Source organism: Orycteropus afer, unplaced genomic scaffold (genome assembly GCF_000298275.1).
Source record: "Orycteropus afer afer isolate SDZICR_OR568_19922 unplaced genomic scaffold, OryAfe1.0 scaffold00054, whole genome shotgun sequence".
In the NCBI taxonomy this organism is placed as follows: Eukaryota; Metazoa; Chordata; class Mammalia; order Tubulidentata; family Orycteropodidae; genus Orycteropus; species Orycteropus afer.
Window position 1 is genome coordinate 13,785,664 of NW_006921641.1, and position 20,406 is coordinate 13,806,069.

Genomic DNA, 20,406 nt, shown 5'->3' on the forward strand with positions numbered 1-20,406 from the left:
TCTCTCTCTCTCTTTCTCTCTCTATAAATATATATATACACTTTGCTGGTTTTTGTGTTTCTCTAGAGAACCCAATCCAACACAACCTTCAATGAGATGGATTGACACAGTGGCTGCAACAATGGGCTCCCCCATAGCAAGGGTTGTGAGGACAGCACGGGTTTGGGTAGTGTTTTTTTTCTGTAGTACATAGGGTTGCTATGAGTCAGAATCGACTCAAGGCACCTAACAACAATAATAACAAAGATAAATTGAGAATATTCACCATGTCTGAATATTGAAGTTGCAAATGAATACAGTTTTACTGCATTTCAAAACAGCCTTGGTGCATAAATTCTACAGTGGCTAATTTCACTGTATTCTGCATTCTCTCTAACAAGGCTATGGAAAATATGCATACAATAGTGGGTGTGAGTCTCAGTGGCTTAATGCATGTTTGAACCCTGACCTCATCTTAGAGAACCCTCCTCACCTTCCTCCCTGGCTGAGTTGCTGAGTTTTTCATTCCAGGAGACACTTGAGCACAGGTATCCCTGAGGTTTATTAAGATATTCCAGGATGAAAAAGCCTTTGATTACACAGAACTGCAGGCCCTCAGGGAAGCCCCAATGCACAAATATGCTCTACCTGATTCTCAATTTATACTGTGTGTTACCTGTGGGAAAAATTACAAGAAGCTCGAAGCTCGGGCACCATCTCTCATTCTTCCCTCTCCTCTCCTGGCTGCCTTGGGGTTGCTGATGAGATTTTTCTTTCTGATTTTTTATTTTGTTCTCAGCTAGAGCTAAGGATTCTTTCTTTCCTATCTTGTCTATATAACATCCACTTTCTGGGCTTTATTTATGGCTTCTTCTTCATGATCTCAGATGCAGTCCCCTCCCTCATAAGCCACACTCCCCAAATACAAACACACTCATACCTTCCCCAGACCTTCTGTCTGACTTCCTCTGTTTCAGGTGATCTGACATCAAACCCCTGCCCTCCTTGTCAGAGGGGACCCCTGTATGGATCTCTTGAATCATAAAAATGACAAACCCTAGAAATCTCTGTGAACCAATTGCCATTGAGTCAACTCCAACGCATAGCAACCCCATGTGTGTCAGAGTAGAACTGCTCCCCGGGGTTTTCAGTGGCAGGTTTTTCAAAGCAGATGGCCAGGACTTTCTTCTGAGGGGCTTCTGGGTGGACTCAAACCTCCAACTTCTCAGTTAGCAGCAGAGTGCATTAACCATTTTCACCACCCAGGAACTCCAAGACCTCGGTACCAACCCTCCTATTATACAGATGAGGCAACTGAGGTCAGAAGAGGCAAGTTGGTTTCCAGGGAGAACAAACCTGTTCTGCTGAGCGTCCTCCTCACCCACCCCAGCCCCATCTCAGCAGAGGGCCCAGGGGGGCTTGCCTTCAACTCCTCTTGGCCTTTCCTACAGTTATGGGGGTCTCCCACTGTTTCTGCAAGAAGGAGACCACAGTGTGATTTCCCCTACACCACATCCTCTCCTGCATCCCCAGCCCTACCCATTAGTGACAACCCAAACTAACCCCCATAATGGGACAGAGTTCAGCCTTGAGAAAACTAAAACCAAACCCACTGCCATCAAGTTGATTCTGACTCATAGTGACCCCATAGGGTTTCCAAGGCTGTAAATCTTTACAGAAGCAAACTGCCTCATCTTTTTCCCACAGAGTGACTGGTGGGTTCTAACTGCTGACCTTTTTGTTAGTAGCGAGCTCTTATTCACTGTGCCACCAGGGCTTGGTTTGAGATCCTTGTCTATTTACATGCAAAATATATGCAGATTGTTGGGGTTTTGTTTTATTTTTATAAACAAGATACTATTATACATGCTATTTTTCACATTAGATTTGACAGAGGATAAGAAATTAATCCTAAATAATAGTAATTTATAAAAAAAAAAAAATCATCCAATTCCTGGGATTCTCCTCATGGCTGCAGACATGTTCACAAAAGAGAAATTATACCCTCTCCCACATGCCCCCATGCCCCAGACAGCACTTATCTGGCCTTTTCTGTACTACTCTGTACCTTGTGCAAAATTCTGTCTGGACTATGTACTGTATGGTATTGAAGTGGCGACCTACTAGACAGATCCTCAAGGGCCAGGATCCTGTGCATTTTGTCCATACCTGCATCCTGAGGTCAGTTCACTTTGAATAACACTCCCTGGAGTCTACAATATCCTAACACTCCAGGGAGTGTTATTCAAAGTGAACTGAACTGAGCCAATGTCATCCACACATTGCCCACTTCCTCCCCCTCAAACTGCCCTCAACTTTCCTGATAACTGATCACAAATCTACTAACTTGTGTTCCTCCTGTACTTAGGCCAAGGCACTCTGATGGTGCTGTGGCTAAGGAATTGGGCTGCTAACTAAAAGGTTGGCAGTTCAAACCCACTAGCCACTCTGAAGGAGAAAGACAAAGCAGTCTGCTTCCGTGTAAAGATTTACAGACCTGGAAACCCTACGGGGGGGGGGGGGTTTGCTATAAGTTGGAATCAACTCAATGACAGTGTGTAGTACCTGGGCTAGTTCTGACTAAACAGGCCTGGGAAAGAGGGCCACTTTACCTTAGTTGTTCTTCAGGCATGTGCCCTATTGGTTGTATGTAAAGGTAGGATAGGGGCAGCTGTGGAACAGTATATGTCCATACCACAAATTCTCTATTACTTGTGCCGGCAGGGAAAGCAGGGACCAGGGAAGTAAAGGAGAGAAACTTCTTGAAGCTTTCCTCTCTGCTAAGGAGCCCTTGTGGCGCTAATGGTTAAGAGCTGTTACCTTTGGAACCCACTCAGAGACTCATGGAAGAAAGACCTGGCAATCTGTTCTGTGAAGATTATAGACTAGAAAACCCCACAGGGCCACATTGGATCACTCATTATGAGTCAAAATTGATTCGATGGTACCTAATAACGAGACTGACAAAAAAGAAAAAAATAATCAAAGATGAAAGTAGAGAAAAGTGAAGGTCCTCAGTTTAAGGCAGAAGAAGGGATAGGACTTGAGTGGTTGTCCATGGCCTGATTTGGGAAGGAGCCCCTGGTCATGGCTGCAGACATGTTCACAAAAGAGGGCTGGGACCTACCTTCAACACATAGGGCCTTTACCTGCTTCTGGCCCAGCTTCTGCTCAAGGCAACTGGAGGCCAGGGCAGCAGGAGCAGGACAAGCTGGCAGAGCTGGGGAGGCTGCAGGGAAAGGCCAAGAAAGCCACTGGGCAGCAGCATGGTGGAGAAGAGAGACCTGGTTCTATGCCCAGGTCTGCCTCTCTCTAGCCTCATGCTTTCTCCAGTAAAATGGAGTCCATGGCCTTTGACCTGCCTACCTCTTGAGGCTATTGAGAGGATCAAGAAAGACTTTTCCAGGGAACTTGCCTCATCTGGAAGAGTACTGTGCAAGATAAGAAGTTTCTTGTTTAATAACAAGTATTTTGTGAATTCAAATGTTATAATGGTGGCTACCAAGTAGAGGAGGTCTGACTCCTGGCCCCAAGCTTGTTGTCCAATGAGCTGACTCTAAAATTTCCTCTTTCCCCCACATAGGGCAATCCTTCTACTCCCGGATCCTGGAGAACTGTGAAGATGTGGCTGACTTTGATGAGGTAGGATGTCCTTGGAACAGCCCAAGATTTCTTCTTCAGCCCTGGCCCAAAGGAGAACTAGAATCCCTCCCTGGCCCCTGAGGGCATGCACTGACCCCAAAGCCTGGGGAACTGGCTTGCTCAGAATTCCTGTCTCTCCTTTGCTTTCTGGGAGCAGGTGGTGGTGGGAGGGAGTTGGGAAGCCTCTGCACAGGAGAGGCCAATACAGTGTGAATGACACAGAGAATGATGGTCCAGGCCCAACTCAACAGTCTGCTGCCTTTCCAGGGCCTTTCTGTTCTCTCTGGAGAAAGGCCCATGGCGCTGTAGGTCTGAAAGTGAGCCACCAGCTGAGGGCCAACCAGGCCTAGAGGAGGAGATTCCTTCCCCAGGGTACCAGGCTACCCAAACCTGGACTTCAAACAATGCCAGTCTCACGGAGACCTCATCTCCTTTTCTGTAAGGGCCATTGGGGTGGCTTTCCCATCCCAGCCTCTAGGGACTCCCTGACAGGGAGACCCTGGGACACACACAGTGTCTCCCCAGAAAGTTTTTGTTTTCTTTTACTCAGAGTGTTAAGAAAATCATATACCTCAGTTTATGGCACTTTATCTCATTGTTCTCTACAAGATCTCACTCTTATTTTTATGTATGGATTTATTTATTCTCTTTTATCCCTGTATTCTTTCTCTCCATATATAACCATTCTAATATACTCAGTGTATAACTTTTGATTTCCTGTGTGTTCCTGCAAAATTTGTAGCATTGCCTTGTAAGCATATAATTTTTGTTTATGTAAATAGTGCTGTGTTATATGTTTCATTTTCTATTATTTTTCACTGTTTCTATATCCCATCGATGTTGCCTTGCTAATCTGCTGCTTCTACATGCTGATAATACTCCATGGGGCTTATCAACACATATTATTAGAATGACCAACCATCCTGATTTGTCTGGGACTGAAGGGTTCCTACAATGTGGATTTGCAGTGTAAAAACCAGGAAAATTTCAGGGATGACTTGATTACCCTACACATTTCATCTATTCACTCCCCTCCAATTCTGTACCACCAGAAATGCAATGAATATTCTGATGCAAGTCCCTTTGGACATGTCTAAGCATTTCTCTGGGGTCTACGGCAGGATCTGGAATTGCTGGCTTATAGAATGCACATGCACTTGATTTGATCAAATACTACCAGGGCCTGTACCACCACCAGTAATGTAAGAGGACTGCTGTTTCACACCTGCTCACCTACACCTGGTGATATCCAGCTTTCTGATTTACCAACCTAATGGTTCTATAAGGAGCCCTGGTGGCACAAAGATTAAGTGCTCAGCTGCTTACCAAGAGGTCTCTGGTTTGAACTCGCCAGCTGCTTTGCAGGAGAAAAGACCTAGTAATCTTTTCCCCTAAAGATTGTTGTTGTGGTTGTGAAATGTCAAGTTCATTTCAACTCATAGTGACCCTATAGGACAGAGTAGAATTTACTCATAGGTTTCCTATGCTGTAATCTAGCCTAAGAACTGCAGCCTAAGAAACCCTATGGAGTATCTCTACTCTGTCCTATAGGATCTCTGTGAGTTGGAATGGACTCAACTGCACACAATGGTGGTATATTATTGCTGTTTTAATGTACATTTCCATGATTACTGATGAGTTAGAACATCTCTTGTTGTGCCTGTAGCATTTTTTGGCTTTAATAAATATTTCTTGAGTGATTATTATATGTACAACACTATATTGGACAACTCCAATAGAAAACAAAAATTGTAAGCGTGGTCCTTGCCTTCATGGAATATTTGTAGTCTAGTGGGGGTGGGGCGGTGGGACAGCATGTGCAGAGCTTCCTTTGATAGAGGCAGAATTTGGTTAATGCTGTAATAAAACTTAAACAATCCTGTAAGGGAGCAAAGAGAGATGATTCAATTCAACCTACTGGACTGGGGCTAATGATGCATAGGACTCAAGACATTGATGCTAGTTTGTGAGGGATGGGAACTCATGCAGCAGAAATAGAAGGGCAGAAGCCATCCTAGGAGAAGGGAAGCCCAGTGCAATTAGAAGGAAATGAATAACATATATGGCTGCAGCAGAGGGTTGGGGAAATGTGTGGAAAGATAAAATGAGATCAAACCAAGTGGCCCTCAACATTTCCTAGTATACCAGTCACTGTCAAAATATCCTGAAATGATCAATTCTTTGGTCAAAAAACAAAGTCTAATTTGTCAAAGGACATTATTACAAATATTTTAACACCTAAATTTCCCCAAGGCACAAAAATTGATCTCTATATACTTGGAGCAACAGAGGAAGAAGGAGAGCCAGAAACAGGAAGAGGATATGGAACATGTGGCTAATTGCCTCTATGAACAACTGCCTGCTTTGGCATGAGACCAGAAGAACTAGATGGTGTCCAGTTAACATTACAGAACACTTTGATCAAAGATTCCATAGAAGAATTCTGATCAAAGGGGAAGATACAGAACAGAATTTCAAATTTTCATATACTCTAGACTTTCTGGAGCCATAAAGGCCAGATCAACTCCTGAAACTACTGCCCTGAAATAATCTTCAAATTAAACTATCCCCTGATGTCTTCTTAAAACAATAGTTTAGCTTAACTTGTAAAACATGTCTGCCTTGAGCATTATGCTTTTTTAAGAACTATCTATATGGGGTCAAATTGATAACAGCAAGTCCAAATATTAGATAGGAATCTGTCACTGAGTTTATGCTAATGGGGGGGGAACAACTCAGAAATGGAGGGCGAAAATAGTCACACAACTGGAAGAATGTAATCAATGTTACTAAATTGCAGTGTAGCAACTGTTGAATTGGTGTATGTTTTGCTGTGTACATTCTAAACAACAACAAATATTTTTTTAAAAGTTGTTGAGCTTTAGCAAATGCTTTTTCTACAGTGACTGCAATGACCAAAATTTTACTCTTTTAGTATGTTTCATAATGTATTCTTTCTTAATACGCTGTTAGATTCAATTGGCATATTTTTTATTTAGGACTTTTGCAGCTATGCTCATAAAATTTTCTGGCCTAAAATTTTCCAGAATAGCATGATTAAGATAGAATTTATTCTTCCTTGACATTCTGGAGCAATCAAATGTAAAAACATCTAAGTCTAAACTGTTTTGAAAGGGGAGCTCTTTTACACCATACCAATTTCTCTATGACTTCTTGCACCACTTTTAGATTTTTATACTTTTCTAGGAGGTTTATATTTTTCAAATTTATTAGCACATGCTGGATCATAATATTTTTAAATATTTATTTTACTTATAATTATTTCACACTTTTAATCCCATATGTCATTTATTTGTAACTTCTTTCCATGTTTCTTCGTCAATCTAAACATCTATTTATCTTATTAATATTTGCAAAGAACTGTAACTTCATTAATCTCCATGTTATAGCTGTTACTGTTCTCTACTTTATTGATTGATTCATTCATTCATTTATTTTAGTTTGCTCTGTGGTTCTTTTGCCAACTTTCTGAGTTGAATGCCACACTTGTCATTTTTAACCTTTCTTGTTTCTTATTAAACACATTTAAAGCTATAACTTTTGCTCAACATATAGTACTTGTGTTCTATAAAATCTTATGTGAAGTGTTTTCTAATCATTCATTTCTGACCATTTCTTAAATTTCTTTATGATTTTCTTTTAAACACAAGAGTTATACATTGTTGTTAGGTTCCCTCAAATTGGTTTCTACTCATAGTGACCCTATGGGCAACAGAATATAACTTGCCCTGTCCCACACCATCCTCAGAATTGTTTCCATGCTTGAGCCCATCTTCACAGCCACTATGTCAATACATCTCATTAATAGTCTTCTCTATTTTTGCTGACCCTCTGTTTTATCCAGCACTCCATCCTTCTTCAGGGACTAGTCCATCTTGATAACATGCCCAAAGAGTGAGAGACAAAGTCTGGCTATTCACTGTTCTAAGGAGCATTCTGGCCATATTTCCTCCAAGACAGGTTTGTTCTTTCTTCTATAAGTCCATGGTACATTCAGTATTTTTTGCATAATTCAAATGCAATTATTTTTCTGCAGTCTTCCTGATTCATTGTCCAGCTCTTATATGCATGTAAGGCTATTGAAAATACCATGGCTTAAGTCAAGCACACATTAGTCTTCAAAATGAAATCTTTGCTCTTAAACACTTTAAAGAGGTCTTTTGCAGTAAATTTGCCCAGTGCAATACATTGTTTGATTTTTTGCCTGCTATTTCCATGGACAATAACTGTGAGCCCAAGTAAAATAAAATCACTGACAGCTTCAATCTTTTCTCCATTTATCATGATGTTGTTTATTGGTCCAGTTGTGAGTATTTTTGTTTTCTTTATGTTGAGGTGAAGGAGCTCTGGTAGCATAGTGATTAAGGCATTCGGCTGCTAACCAAAAGGTCAGATGTAAGAACCCTCCAGCTGCTCTGTGGAAGAAAAATGAGGCAGTCTTCTTCCATAGAGATTTACAGCCTTGGAAACACTATGGGGGCAGTTCTACTCTGTTCTATAGGGTCACTATGAGCCATAATCGACTCAGTGGCAATGGTTTTGGTTTATAGTTCTTTTTTTTTTTTTATGTTGTGGTGTAATCCATACTGAAGGCTGTATTCTCTGATCTTCTAAGTGCTTCAAATCTTCTTCACTTTCAGCAAGCAAGATTGTGTCATCTGCATATTGCAGGTTGTTAATGAGTCTTCCGCCAATCCTGATTCTGTGTTCTTCTTCATGTAGCCCAGCTTGTTGAATTTTTTTCTCAGCATACAAATTGAGTAAGTATGGTGAAAGGATACAGCCCAGAGGCAAGCCCTTCCTGATTTTAAACCAGGCAGTATTTCCTTGTTCTGTTTCATCGACTGCCTCTTATTCTAGGTACAGGTTCCTCATGAGCACAATTCAGTGTTCTGGAATTCCCATTCTTCACAATGTTATCCATGATTTGTTATGATCCACACAGTGGAATGCCTTTGCATAGTCAATAAAATACAGGTAGGCATCTTTCTGGTATTTTTTGTTTTCAGCCAAGATACATCTGACATCAGCAATGATATTCCTCACTCTACACCTTCTTCTGAATCAGGCTTGAATTTCTGGCAGTTTCCTATCTAGGTACTGCTGCAACCATTTTTGAATTATCTTCAGAAAATTTTACTTGCATGTAATATTGATCATATTGTTCAATAATTTCCACATTCTGTTGGACACCTTTCTTTGAAATGGGCACAAATATGGATCTCTTCCAGTAGTTTGGCCAGGTAGCTATCTTCCAAATTTTTTGGCATAGACAAGTGAGTACCTCCAGCACTGCATGTATTTGGTGATACATCCCAATGGGTATTCTGTTAATTCCTGGAGACTTCTTTTACTCTAATGCCTTCAGTGCAGCTTGGACTTCCTCCTTCAGTACCATCCGATCTTGATCTTGTTACCTCCTGAAATAGTTGAACATCAACCAGTTCTTTTTGGTACAGTGACTGTGTATTCTTTCCATCTTTTTTTCCCCCTTAACTTTTCATGGTAATTTGGTTGAAGTTTTACAAAGCAGATTCATTTTACATTCAACAGCTCATACATGTCAGGTATTAAGATTGCCATGTCAGCTTTATTTTGGTTCCTTTGCCTGATCTTTATCCAGTCTTTTATTTTCTTGCTATATTTTTTTCTTTTCCTTTGTTGCAGAAGAGCTGTATAGTAATATTCCATTTGCAAACACATGTGATGTTTTTAATTCCCCTTATTATTTTATTTATTTCTAGTTTTACTGCATTATGATCATATAATATAGTCTGTATGATAATTATCCTTTGGAATTTATTGAGGCTTCTATTATAGCTGAATTCGTGGTCAGAAATGCTCCCTATGTGCTTAAAAGAAATGTGTTCTGTGCAGACTTTTATATATATGTATCAGAATCCAAGCTTACTAATTATATTACTCAATTATTCAGTTCTGCTTTTTTTTTTTCTGCTTGATCTATCAGTTTCAGAATAAATCTCCAACTATAGCTGTTGATTTATATATTTATCCTTGCAACTTTATCAATTATTGTTTGATGTATTTTGAGGCTGTATTATTAGTTGCCTATATGTTTTTAACCTCGGAAACCCAAGGAGGGGTCGCTATGAGTCGGGGCCGACTCGACGGCAAATAACAACAACAACAACAATATGTTTTTAAAGGTGCTCTGGTAGTGTAGTGCCTAAGGCATTTGACTACTAACCAGAAGGCTGGCAATTCGAACCCACCAGCCACTCCTCAGAAGGAAGGTTGGGCAATATACTTCTGTAGTGATACCGCCTTGGAAACCCAAGGAGGGGTCGCTATGAGCTGGATCTGACTGGACAGCAGTGAGTTTGGTTTTTGGTTTATATGCTATAAAGCAGCTTACATGATGCAACAGTTTAGCACTCAACCACTCAGCAAAATGTTGGTGGTTCAAATTCACCCAGTGGCTCTGTGGGAGAAAGACCTGGCATTCAGCTTCTGCAAAGATTGGAGCCCTCTGTAAAGACTGCAACTGTATGGGGTAGCTCTACTTCGTCACATGGGGTTGCTAGGAGTCAGAATCAAGTTGATGGTGGCAAATAAAGACAACATGTGTTTGTGTTGGCTGTGTCTTCTTGCCTAGTGTTTCTACCAGTATATGAAATCCTTCATTGCTCCTTAAGATGTTTTCTTGCCTTAATTTTCATTTTTTCAAGTATTAAGATTGCTACCTTGCCTTTATTTTGGTTCATTTGTCTTATCTTTTTCTCTTGTTTTATTTATTAGTCTTTTATTTTCTTGGTATACTTTTTTCTTCTCAATATTTCTGTTTTTTATTATAAACGCTTCTCGTTAGGGCATCTAACATTAGATCTTGTTTTCTTAGCCAGTCTAAGTGTCTGTCTTTTAATTGTTGAATTTAATCATTTTATGTCTATGATAGCTGCTATTATTATTGGGCTTATTTCCACCACCATATTGTATTTTCCACTTACTGTACTTTTTGTTTGTTTGTTTCTGTTTTGCTTCTTCCTATTTTCTGTTAGATATACCAGGTTTTCTTCTGTTAGTTTAAAAGTTACACATTTCATTTTTGTTCTCCAGACAGTTAGCCTTACTCATGTTTCTAGATCCCTGTTGATAGCTTAAACAATCAATCATTATAGTTTGCCCCTAACATTAACAACTACTTAATATTTTCTCATGCCTCTTTGATCTCCCCACTCAGCTCACCTCTAATGTTGATATTGTCTAGATTAAAGTTTTAATTCTAGCTTCTTAGGGATGTGTTTTCCCCTTTCTTTTATTTGTCATAGCTTTCTTTTTTCTTTTTTAAGACAGCAATAACCTTAACTGAGGTCTTTGATCTCTTGAATTATCTCCTGGATTTGTTTCTCTTCTTATTGAAGTGCTTCTTTCAAAAGTGTTTTTACTTAGGTCTCTGTGCAGCATACCTTTTAAAGCTTTGTAAATCTGAAAATAGTTTCATTTTTCCTTCAAATTTAAATAAGAATTTGCTTGATATAAAATTCTAGGTTCAAAATTCTTTTCCTTCACAACTTCCAACATATTATTCCATGCTGCTGTTGGGAAGCCTGATGACCATTTGATGCTTGTACCTTTGTGGGTGGTTTATTTCCCTCTGGAGGGAAAAAAATAGTATAATTCTTTGTCTTGATATTCTTGAATTTTACTATGATGTGTATCTAGTTAGGTTTTTCTTATCTTTCCCGTTTTGCACTATTTTGTGATGTCTTTCAAATCTAAGATTTTTTTCATCTTTCATTTCTACTGGAAAATTCCACCCCCATTATTTTTCTCAAATATTCCTTACACACAGCTTTTATATAGTTCTCTCCTCTACACCTCTTATTATTAGATGTCAGTACTTCTACTTCCAGTTGCCATATCTCTTAGCATTTATATTTTTAGTCTATAAATCTTTTCCTGCTGTATTCTGGGGGTGTTCTTCAAATTGATCTTAAAATTTACTAATTTGTTCCTTTTTAAAAAAAAAATTATTTCTTGTTCTGTATTGCTAATATATTTCTTTATGGTCCATTTGTCCTATAATCCTGCTCCGGTTGGTATATACTGTACAGTATGCTGGCTTTCTTTTATAGTAGATGCACTCTTCAAGTGTCTCTTCACTTTGCCTTGTTCAACCTCCCCTGGCATCACTACTCTGTCTGGTTACAAGTATTGGGGAAGCAACAAAGATCAGTCTGTGTCAGTTCCTAGGGGTTTAAGAGAAGGGCAGGTATGCACACCAGGATGTGAGTCCCAGTCATAAAAGAAACATTGTTGATGGCTCCACCAGATTCAGGGTTTCATCTTTAAACTTTGGAGAAACATCAATGACAGAAGGCAGTCTATCTACCACTCTGAAAGGGATCACAATAAGAGGACCCTGACAGAGTCGGGGGAAATGTGAAACAAAACTCAGAATCATAAAAAGACTAGGCTTACCGGTCTGATAAAGGCTGGTGGAACCCCTAAGACTATGGCCCTTAGATACCCTTCATGCTAGGCACTGAACTTAACCCCTGTGGTTTAACTGGCAGCTAAATGATACACAGGCCTTTAAGGTGAACAATAATATCAGGAGGATATGCACTGATTAGAACAATCAAGCATATGAGATCAGGAGGACAGTATTTTCCCAGGAATAGAGCAAGGAAGGGGGAAAAGGATGGGAAAGAAGAACAAAGGGAAAGGGTAGGTGCAGAGGGAAAGCAGGTAGAACACTGTTGTAGTTTGGGCATTGCAGTAAATGTCACAAAACAAAATGTGTATGGATTGTTGAATGGAAAATTGTTGGGTGTAAACTTTCACCCAAACCATAATTTAAAAGAAGAAGAAGACAGTCTATCTAGATTTGTAATAAATTATCCCTGGCAGTTCAGTTAGAGAAACTGTGAGCAGCTGGACTATCAATATCTATTTTTATCAACTCCTCACTCCACTAGAAGTCACAATTGTGTTAGTAAAGGAATGGGCAACAATTGCCTCAAGACAATACCAGGGAAAGGTAAGAGCAGAACTTACAAAGCTTACTTCAATCTATTTTCTCAGTGACCCTTCCAACCAAAACCAAACCAAAATCACTGCCATTGAGTTGGACCCAATTCATAGCAACCTGTCCTTGGGTTTCTGAGGCAGTATCACTACAGAAGTAGATTGCCCAACCTTCCTTCCAAGGAGTGGCTGGTGGGTTTGAACTGCCAGCCTTCTGGTTAGCAGTCAAATGTCTTAGCCACTACACCACCAGTGCCACTTCTAGTCACTGTCTATGCCAAGCTGGAAAGCCTCCATCCTCCTCCCAACACATATCAATTCAGTCTTTGATCTCCTTGGATTTCTCATGTTCTTTCATTTATCTGTTTACTTCCTGAAATCCATATGTTCCTCTTACTTCTGTAGTTTCTTCAAGGTTGACTTTGGGGGCAAGAACCATTAGTCCTAATTCACCATCTTGGCCAAAACCAGAAGCTCCATTTTGTCTCCCAGAAATTCTCTTTCGTTTCTGGGCTTTGCCTCCCACATCTGGCTCTGTCTGTGCATGAGAAGGGGCTCATGCAAAATGCTCTCCTTGAGTTCTGGCCACTGGCAATCAGCTGAGCTGCTTCCAGGCTGAGGGGCCACCCAGAACCAGCCATCTCCTCCTCACCTAGGGCCCAAGTCACATAATGTGGTTGTGTCTACTAGGCCCAGAATTAGAGCCACAAGGAAGGACTTCCTTCTCAGCTGGGCTCAGGAACAACTACTGACTACCACAGCCCCAAGGCCATGCCCTCCCTCTAGTCACTCTAGGGACAAAGTTGCCACTGCTCCCTTGTAGGTCCCCTCTCTCCTCCCTGGAACAGTTGAATTCCTCCATTTAAAGTGAATCACCAGAGCTGGGTTGGGGGGTGTGGGGGTAGAGAGCAGGGGGCCAAGGTGTCTGTTCTTGCCTACTCCTGGCTATGTGACTGTCAGCTTCAGTTAACACACTTGTCAAGTGGGGTTGATGATGCGTATAAAGTCTCTTTGTAAAATGATGAGCAAAATAATTGTTTGTTGTGATGGTGAACTGCATACTAAATTAGATTTCTTGGCCTCAGACTTGCCCCATTACACAACTTGCCTGCTCCCTTTCCCTTCTCTTTTTTTCTCAGTCATAGCCCCAGAGAAGGAACAGGCTGGCTGGGTGAAGAAGAAGCCATCTTGGCCCACTTTCTCGCAGTCCTCCCTCCCTGGGCCTCACCCCCTAACCAGCCAGGCATAGTGTCCTTCTCACTAAAGCTCCCCAGGGGATATACCAGCCCAGGCCTCCAGCCAGTGAGCAACCTGATGCCCTTCCAAAGGCACTGCCACCCTTTTCCATTAACTGCACCCTGGGAAACCTGAGCCCTATGTATTCATGACATTCAAAGTTAATTACCATGTCCTTCCTCTTCCTAACACTGCTCAACATGGGTCAGGTAGAAACACAGTCTCTGCTGCTCCTGACCATGCAACCACATTCTGAGCACCTAATGTGTGCTAGTTGCCAGGCTAGATACCCCAGAGGGAGGAACTCAGGCTTAACAGCACATGGTGATCTTCATAGGAACATAGGAGTGGCTTCTGAGTCAGTGTAGGGAGATAGGCAGGTGGCACAGAAATCAAAGACTTATGTGGGGAGGACCAGAGAGCAGGCCCCAAGATGGGGATAAGAGGTTCTCACCTGGGGAAGGTACTACCTGCTCACTGGGGGATAGGTTGTCACAGAGGAGAATCCACTGGTGTTTAGTGGCATGGGGGGACAAGGATGCTAATGACCTGCAATGCTCAGGTCATGCCCCATGACTGGGAAGGCCCCATTGGAAGATCATGATAGCAGCCACCAGCACTATGCCACTTCCTGTGCAATTCCTCTTCCATTCAGTCTCCACAATAATCTTACCAAGTGGTCTCCTCCCTCCATTTTACAGATGATGAAACTCAGACTCAAAAAGTAAGCATTCTTCCCAAGATGACTGAGCTGGAGTCTAAGCCCACACTCTTAGCTCCCTGCTCTGGATACAGCAGGAGAAAGTAGCACTACTCCCAGGCCTGACTCCCCCCCATGCAAGTTTGGGCTTTCCACACCCCTAGTTTCCATTTCCCCCTCTGAGAAGCTTCCGGCAACACAGCCATCCCTGGTCAGAGGTGCACATCCCACAAAGCACAGGGTCACTGAGGAGCCTGGGTCAGCCTAGCCCCCAAAGAGAGTCCTGGACTATACCCATCCTTAGCCCTCTCTCCCAACACTGGGGTGGAAAAACCATGAACTTCTCTGGGTGGTCCCTAAAAGAGCCAGCTTTTCATTAGGCACCGGCCAGCAACAAGCCTGGAAAAGGAACCTCAGCTGCTCCTTCCAAAATCTCCAAAAGCCACCTGGCTTCCCAGAAAGTCTTTTCTCTTTGGGAGCCATTTCAGTGAAGTACAAAAAACCGTTGGCCTGGGAGTCGTGAGACCTGGGCAATAGTCCTTGCAAAGGTATTAAACTCTGTGATCTTGGCCTGGCTCTCCAAACTCTATGGGCCTCAGATACCCCTCCTGTAAGATGGGGACATAGTACTTGCTCTGTCTGCCTCATAGGACTATTGCAAGGCTGAAAAATGAAATAAGAGAAAAGAAAGTAAATGCCTGTCCTTGCTGCACTCAAGTAAGGGACTCCAAGAAAGGGAGGGGCTCCCTCTTCCCCTCAGACAAGGGAGAGAGGGGCTGCTGGAGGCTGGGTTCAGGAACCTGAGTGGGGAGAAGTGGCTGTGGAAAAAAGACAATGCTCACACAACAATGGGTGGAAATAGAGCCTGAACACGGTGTCTCCTTTCCCAGAGGCTGGAATCTGAGACCCTCCATTTAACTTACAATGCTTGGAGAAACTAAAGAGAGAGAGAGAGAGAGAGAGAGAGAGAGAGCATGTCACAGCTTTTGTACCAGCCCAGCAGCCAGCAGAGGCCCTTCTCTGGGGCCACACTGAGCCTACCTCAGGCCATTTCACTTTGGCTCTAACTCAGGCCCTATGTGGGCCACAGCCCATAGGAGAGGCCAGGACAGCAACGGTAGGAATAATAACTGTTGTTATTCACTGGGAACTTACTATGTACAGGACATGCTGAGAGATTTACAAGCATGGGGGAAAAAAACTGTTACCATTGAGTCAATTCCCATGTTTTACAGAGTAAAATTGTGCTCCATATGGTATTATTTTTGGCTGTAATCTTATTAATGAAGGCAGATTGTCGGGTCTTTCTCCATGGTACTGCTGGGTAGGTTTGAACCACCACCTTTAGGTTAGTAATCAAGCACAAGCTCACTTAATTCTTGCAACTTAATTCCATGAGGCTGGAATTCCAAGTCTAGCTTTTTGAGTCTATGCATACTGCCTTGCAAAGTTTACAAGGCTTAGTCTTGCCCTCAGGGACTCAGTCCAGTGAGGAGATGGGCCCTGCACAGGCAAAGATGGACTACAGGTCATCTATGTCCAGAGGAGGAAGAGGTCATCAGTTTTAGGAATAGACAAGGGTTGGAAAAACTAGCCTCATCTGTCCACTTCTGCCTGCACCCAGAAGTTACCGGCTATGAGCTCTACAGGGACAGGAATGTGTCAGTCTGGGGTTACTGTCCTAGCACCCAGTACAAGCTCAGGGAATTCTGCCAAATGAAAGAATGAATAAAAGAATGGACATTCACTAGGACTGGCTCCTGTTCCCCAGGCCTGTGCCCAGCACTTGGGGGCTCAGTAGGGCTGATGGTATGTAAAAACCCTTAGCTTTAGGCTTGGCTCATGGTATATGCAGCAAGGGACAGGCAAGGACACTTAAAGGGACCTTAGAGGTTGAGTGCTTATCTGCTAACTGAACAGTTGGTGGTTCAAAACCCACCCAGCAGCTCTGTGGGAGAAAGACCTGGCAATGTGCTCCCATAAAGATTACAGCCAAGGAAACCCTAGGGGACAGTTCTCTTCTGTCATGTGGAGTCACTGTGGTAGTTAAGGTTGTGTGTCAACTTGGCTGGGCTGTGATTTTGAATGTCTTGGCAACTGAATGTAGTTATTTCTCATGATGAGATTAGATGTGGTATAATTACCTTCATCGTGGAATTTGCTATGAGCAGCTAATTAATTTAAGAGGAGTTGCCTTTGGGGAATGGCCTGCTTCCAGTATGTACGGAATGTATCCTGCATTTGGCCTAGTCATCACCTCCAATTCCTGGCCTTGAACCAGGTGCCTGCCATGTTGCCTGCTGATCTTGGGATTGTTGCCTTCACAGCTATACTGTCTGCCAATCTTGAGTTTGTCAGCTCCTCCAGCTGCATGAGTCAGGAAAAGCCTCCAGCCTGCTCCAGTGGGCCTGGAAGGCAGAGCTAAAGCCCCAGGTCCAAGGGCCTCCACCCAGCCCCTAGAACTGGCACTGTGAACTCAGACTTCTAGTTTAGTCTTCCCCTGGAGTTGGCGCTCTGAATTCTAACTTCTACCTTCTAAAACTATAAGTGAATAAATTTCTGTTTGTTAAAGCCATCCACTTGTGGTATTTCTGTTATAGCACCACTAGAAAACTAAGACAGAATTTGGTACTGAGAGTGAGGTGCTGCTCTGACAGATACCCAAGATGTGGAAACCATTTTGGAATTGGTATTAAATAGAGGCTAGAAGTAGAAGACTGTCACTACAAGTCAATATTGATTCGATGGCACCTAACAACAATAGGTCATCTAGTGACACTCTTGTTTCACAGGTGAGAGAGCAGGCCTACAAGGGTGAAGTGAGTTGCCCAAAACTACCAGTTGGAAGATAGTGGACCTGGAGTTTAAACTTAGGTCTTTTAACTCCCAAGGCAATCTCTTGCCGTTGCACCCTAAAGCTTTGAAACACACCCTAATTTTCTTCCAAAAAACCTAGAGGACTGTCCCTTTAAGGACTTAGATGAGGGACCTTTGTGCCCCAGGTTGTTTTAGTAAGATTCTAGGCCCAGGCAGTGATCTAGCTGGGGATAAGCCAGGTCATTCTCTAACCTGCATCAGGGAAACCTTCATATGGAGCACTAGATCGCTGGGGCTGATAGGACACAGAACTCTGCTGCCTGGCCAGCACCAACCAGGTCAGAGCTGAGCCTACATTTAACAAACTGGGTCAAGGCTCCTGAGATCTCCCTTCTACAGAGGTCCTCTCCCCTACCCCTTGCCCGTAGTGCCTGTGCCTTATTTCTGCCAATGCTCTTAGCACAGGCTGCTACTGCAGGTCTGTGTGTATCTTCAGAACCATCCAGTGAGCTCCTGCAAGGTGGAGAAATGCTCTTGCCTCCATGAACCCCCACAGTGCCATACACAGAGCCAGCACACTCAATGTTTGCCCCTGAGTGGGGCTTGATGGTTCATGACATTTTAAGTGGCAACTTTGGCTCAGCTACTATGTGAGTCCCCCTGTAATACCAGGTACACATCCCAGGAATGTCTATGGGGCTGAGATGGAACAGATGAATGGTATGCTTGATTTCCTGGACTTAGTCTCTGGGCCACCGATTCTCAGGATACCTCTTAAAATAGAAGACACAAACCTCAGCTGTTGTGGCCACAGGAAGAGAAGCAAGCTAGTGCTACCTCAGCTGGAGAAGTGCCAGCCATCCCAGAAGCCTCCTGAAGTCCCTGCCATGTTCATCACAAAGGGTGCCAGGCCTTGTCCTGCTCCTGGGCTAACAATGACAATGGTAGCAATTATGAGAGTAAATAACTATACTGATTGAGCACTTACACTGTTCTAGGCTCTATGCTGAGTGTTCTATCAGCCTCACAGTAACCCTAACAAGTAGGTAATGTTCCCATCACCCTTATTTTCTGAGCCTTATTTATTGAGTACCTACTGTGTGCCAGGCCTATGCCAGGTATTAGGGAGACCTCAGTGAATGAGAAAAAAGCTGGGCCTGCTGGCTCTGCTTGTGCTCTGAACTGCTCTGAGAGCAAGTTAAGGCTGTCCTGCAGGAGTTCGTGGGGGCCAACAGGAGCAAGAAGGAGACAAGAGAGCTGGAATGTAGGAAGATGAGGCCCAGGGCATGGAGCCCAGCTCTGCCACTGCTGACAAGCCTCCCTGACATGAGTCTGACACACATAGAGAGGCACATATAACACTGTGCAATGTCTCAGTTAGCTATTGCTGTATCACAAATTGTGGTGGTTAAGTTTAGGTGTCAACTTGGCTAGGCTTGGTTGAGTGGCCGGGCAGCTAGATGTAGTATTACCCATGATGAGATTGGCAATCAACTCCATGGTGGAATCTACTGTGAGCAGCTGAGTAGCTGCCCTAGGATGTGGTCTGCTTCCTGGATATTAGAAACAGCTTTGGGGATAGTCTCTAACTTATGGCACACTTGGACCCTACATGTAGTCATGTCATTGCTCAGCAGTCTGCCATGCTCTGCCAACCTTGGGACTTTCAATGGACTTGCATGAATGGCCTGCCATGTAGTTTGGTAACATCAGGACTGTGCCTTTTTACTTGTCATCCTTGGGCTTGTCAGTCTCAGCAGCCAGCAGCTGTCTGAGTGAAGACAGCCTTAGGAAAGGTGTGTGGTGCACCAGGGCCTCGCAGAGGTGCTGCAGCCCCTCCTCCATCTCCCTGAGTTCTGAGGGGTGGCTCCTGAGCCCCCCACAAACCTCCCCAACTAGCCTTGTTGCACTCTCTGCACTTATGGGTGTTCACATCACTTAACTGGTAGAAAGGAAGAAACAGCCAAAATGAGGGAGACAAAAGAAATGAAATCAGGACACGAAGCAGTAGTAAAAGACAAATGGGAAATGGATGGGCTGAGGCAGAAGAAGGGGTCAGAAAGTGATGGGGAAAGAGGGAGAGGAGGATGAAGAGTCAGGGAGGTACAAGTGCCAGCCACAGACATGTACAGAATTCCTTCAGGAAAAAAAACAAATGAATAATGCCTCCAGTCTCTGCAACGTTGTATCACTTACAAAATCATGTTTGCCTGTGTGATCATTTGGTTCTCTCACCACCCCTGTGAAGTAGATATTGTCACGCCCATGTTACAGTTGAGAAAGCTGTGGCACAGAAAGGTGACAAGAGTGGCCTCTGGTTACAAAGCTAACTGGTGGTGGAGTCAGGGTTAGAAACTTAAGTCTCTGACTCAAACTCAAAGTAGAGATACTACAGTAGTCTCTCCTCTGTAAGAAATATAAAACTAGAAATTGTAAGAAAAACTAACAGAAGTAACCAATGGGTATGACCATCAGGGCTGTGTGAGATGGGGCAGGGTTAGGGGTCCTTACCCGTCCTGCTCACTGCTGGATCCAGAGCGCATTAGATGTTTGCTCAAGGAAGGACAGTGGAAACAGGGAGACTGGGCTGGAAATGCTGCATGGGCCACAATAAGGAGGACTCTGGATGCCAGGATGAAGAATTGATACTGATTTCAGGAAGCTGTGGAGGATCCATTAAAATTTTTTTAACAAAAGAGAAGTGAAAATGGGGGCAATAGCCAAGGAAAATGCAAAACAAAAAATTATACCAAAGCACAGGCCACTGCTTCTAAGAGGTCAAACAGGAGCAACAAGGGACACTCCTGGACCCCAAATCCCTATTCTTAAGTTACTTCCTTCAAGCCAGGAGGCTGGGTACACTTTGTGAAGTCTCTGCCTATTCAAATCCAGGGGTGGGAGGTGAGCAGGTTGTGGCAGGTGGGGATGGGGGAGGGTGCTGATGTTTTGCTTTTACTGGGAAGGCCCCTCCCTTAGAGCCCCAAAACTTATTACTGCCATCAAGTCAATTCCAACTCACA

The 20,406-nt window shown here is 43.1% G+C and overlaps 1 protein-coding gene across 1 annotated transcript in view; it reads left to right on the top strand.

Moving 5' to 3' along the window:
• Nucleotides 1–20,406, top strand: part of OTOF (otoferlin) — a 137,450-nt gene that overhangs the window by 29,569 nt on the left and 87,475 nt on the right. The window contains exon 2 of the mRNA XM_007938881.2: nucleotides 3,563–3,621. Coding sequence (XP_007937072.1) covers nucleotides 3,563–3,621 — 59 coding nt within the window. The remainder of the gene's footprint in view (nucleotides 1–3,562; nucleotides 3,622–20,406) is intronic.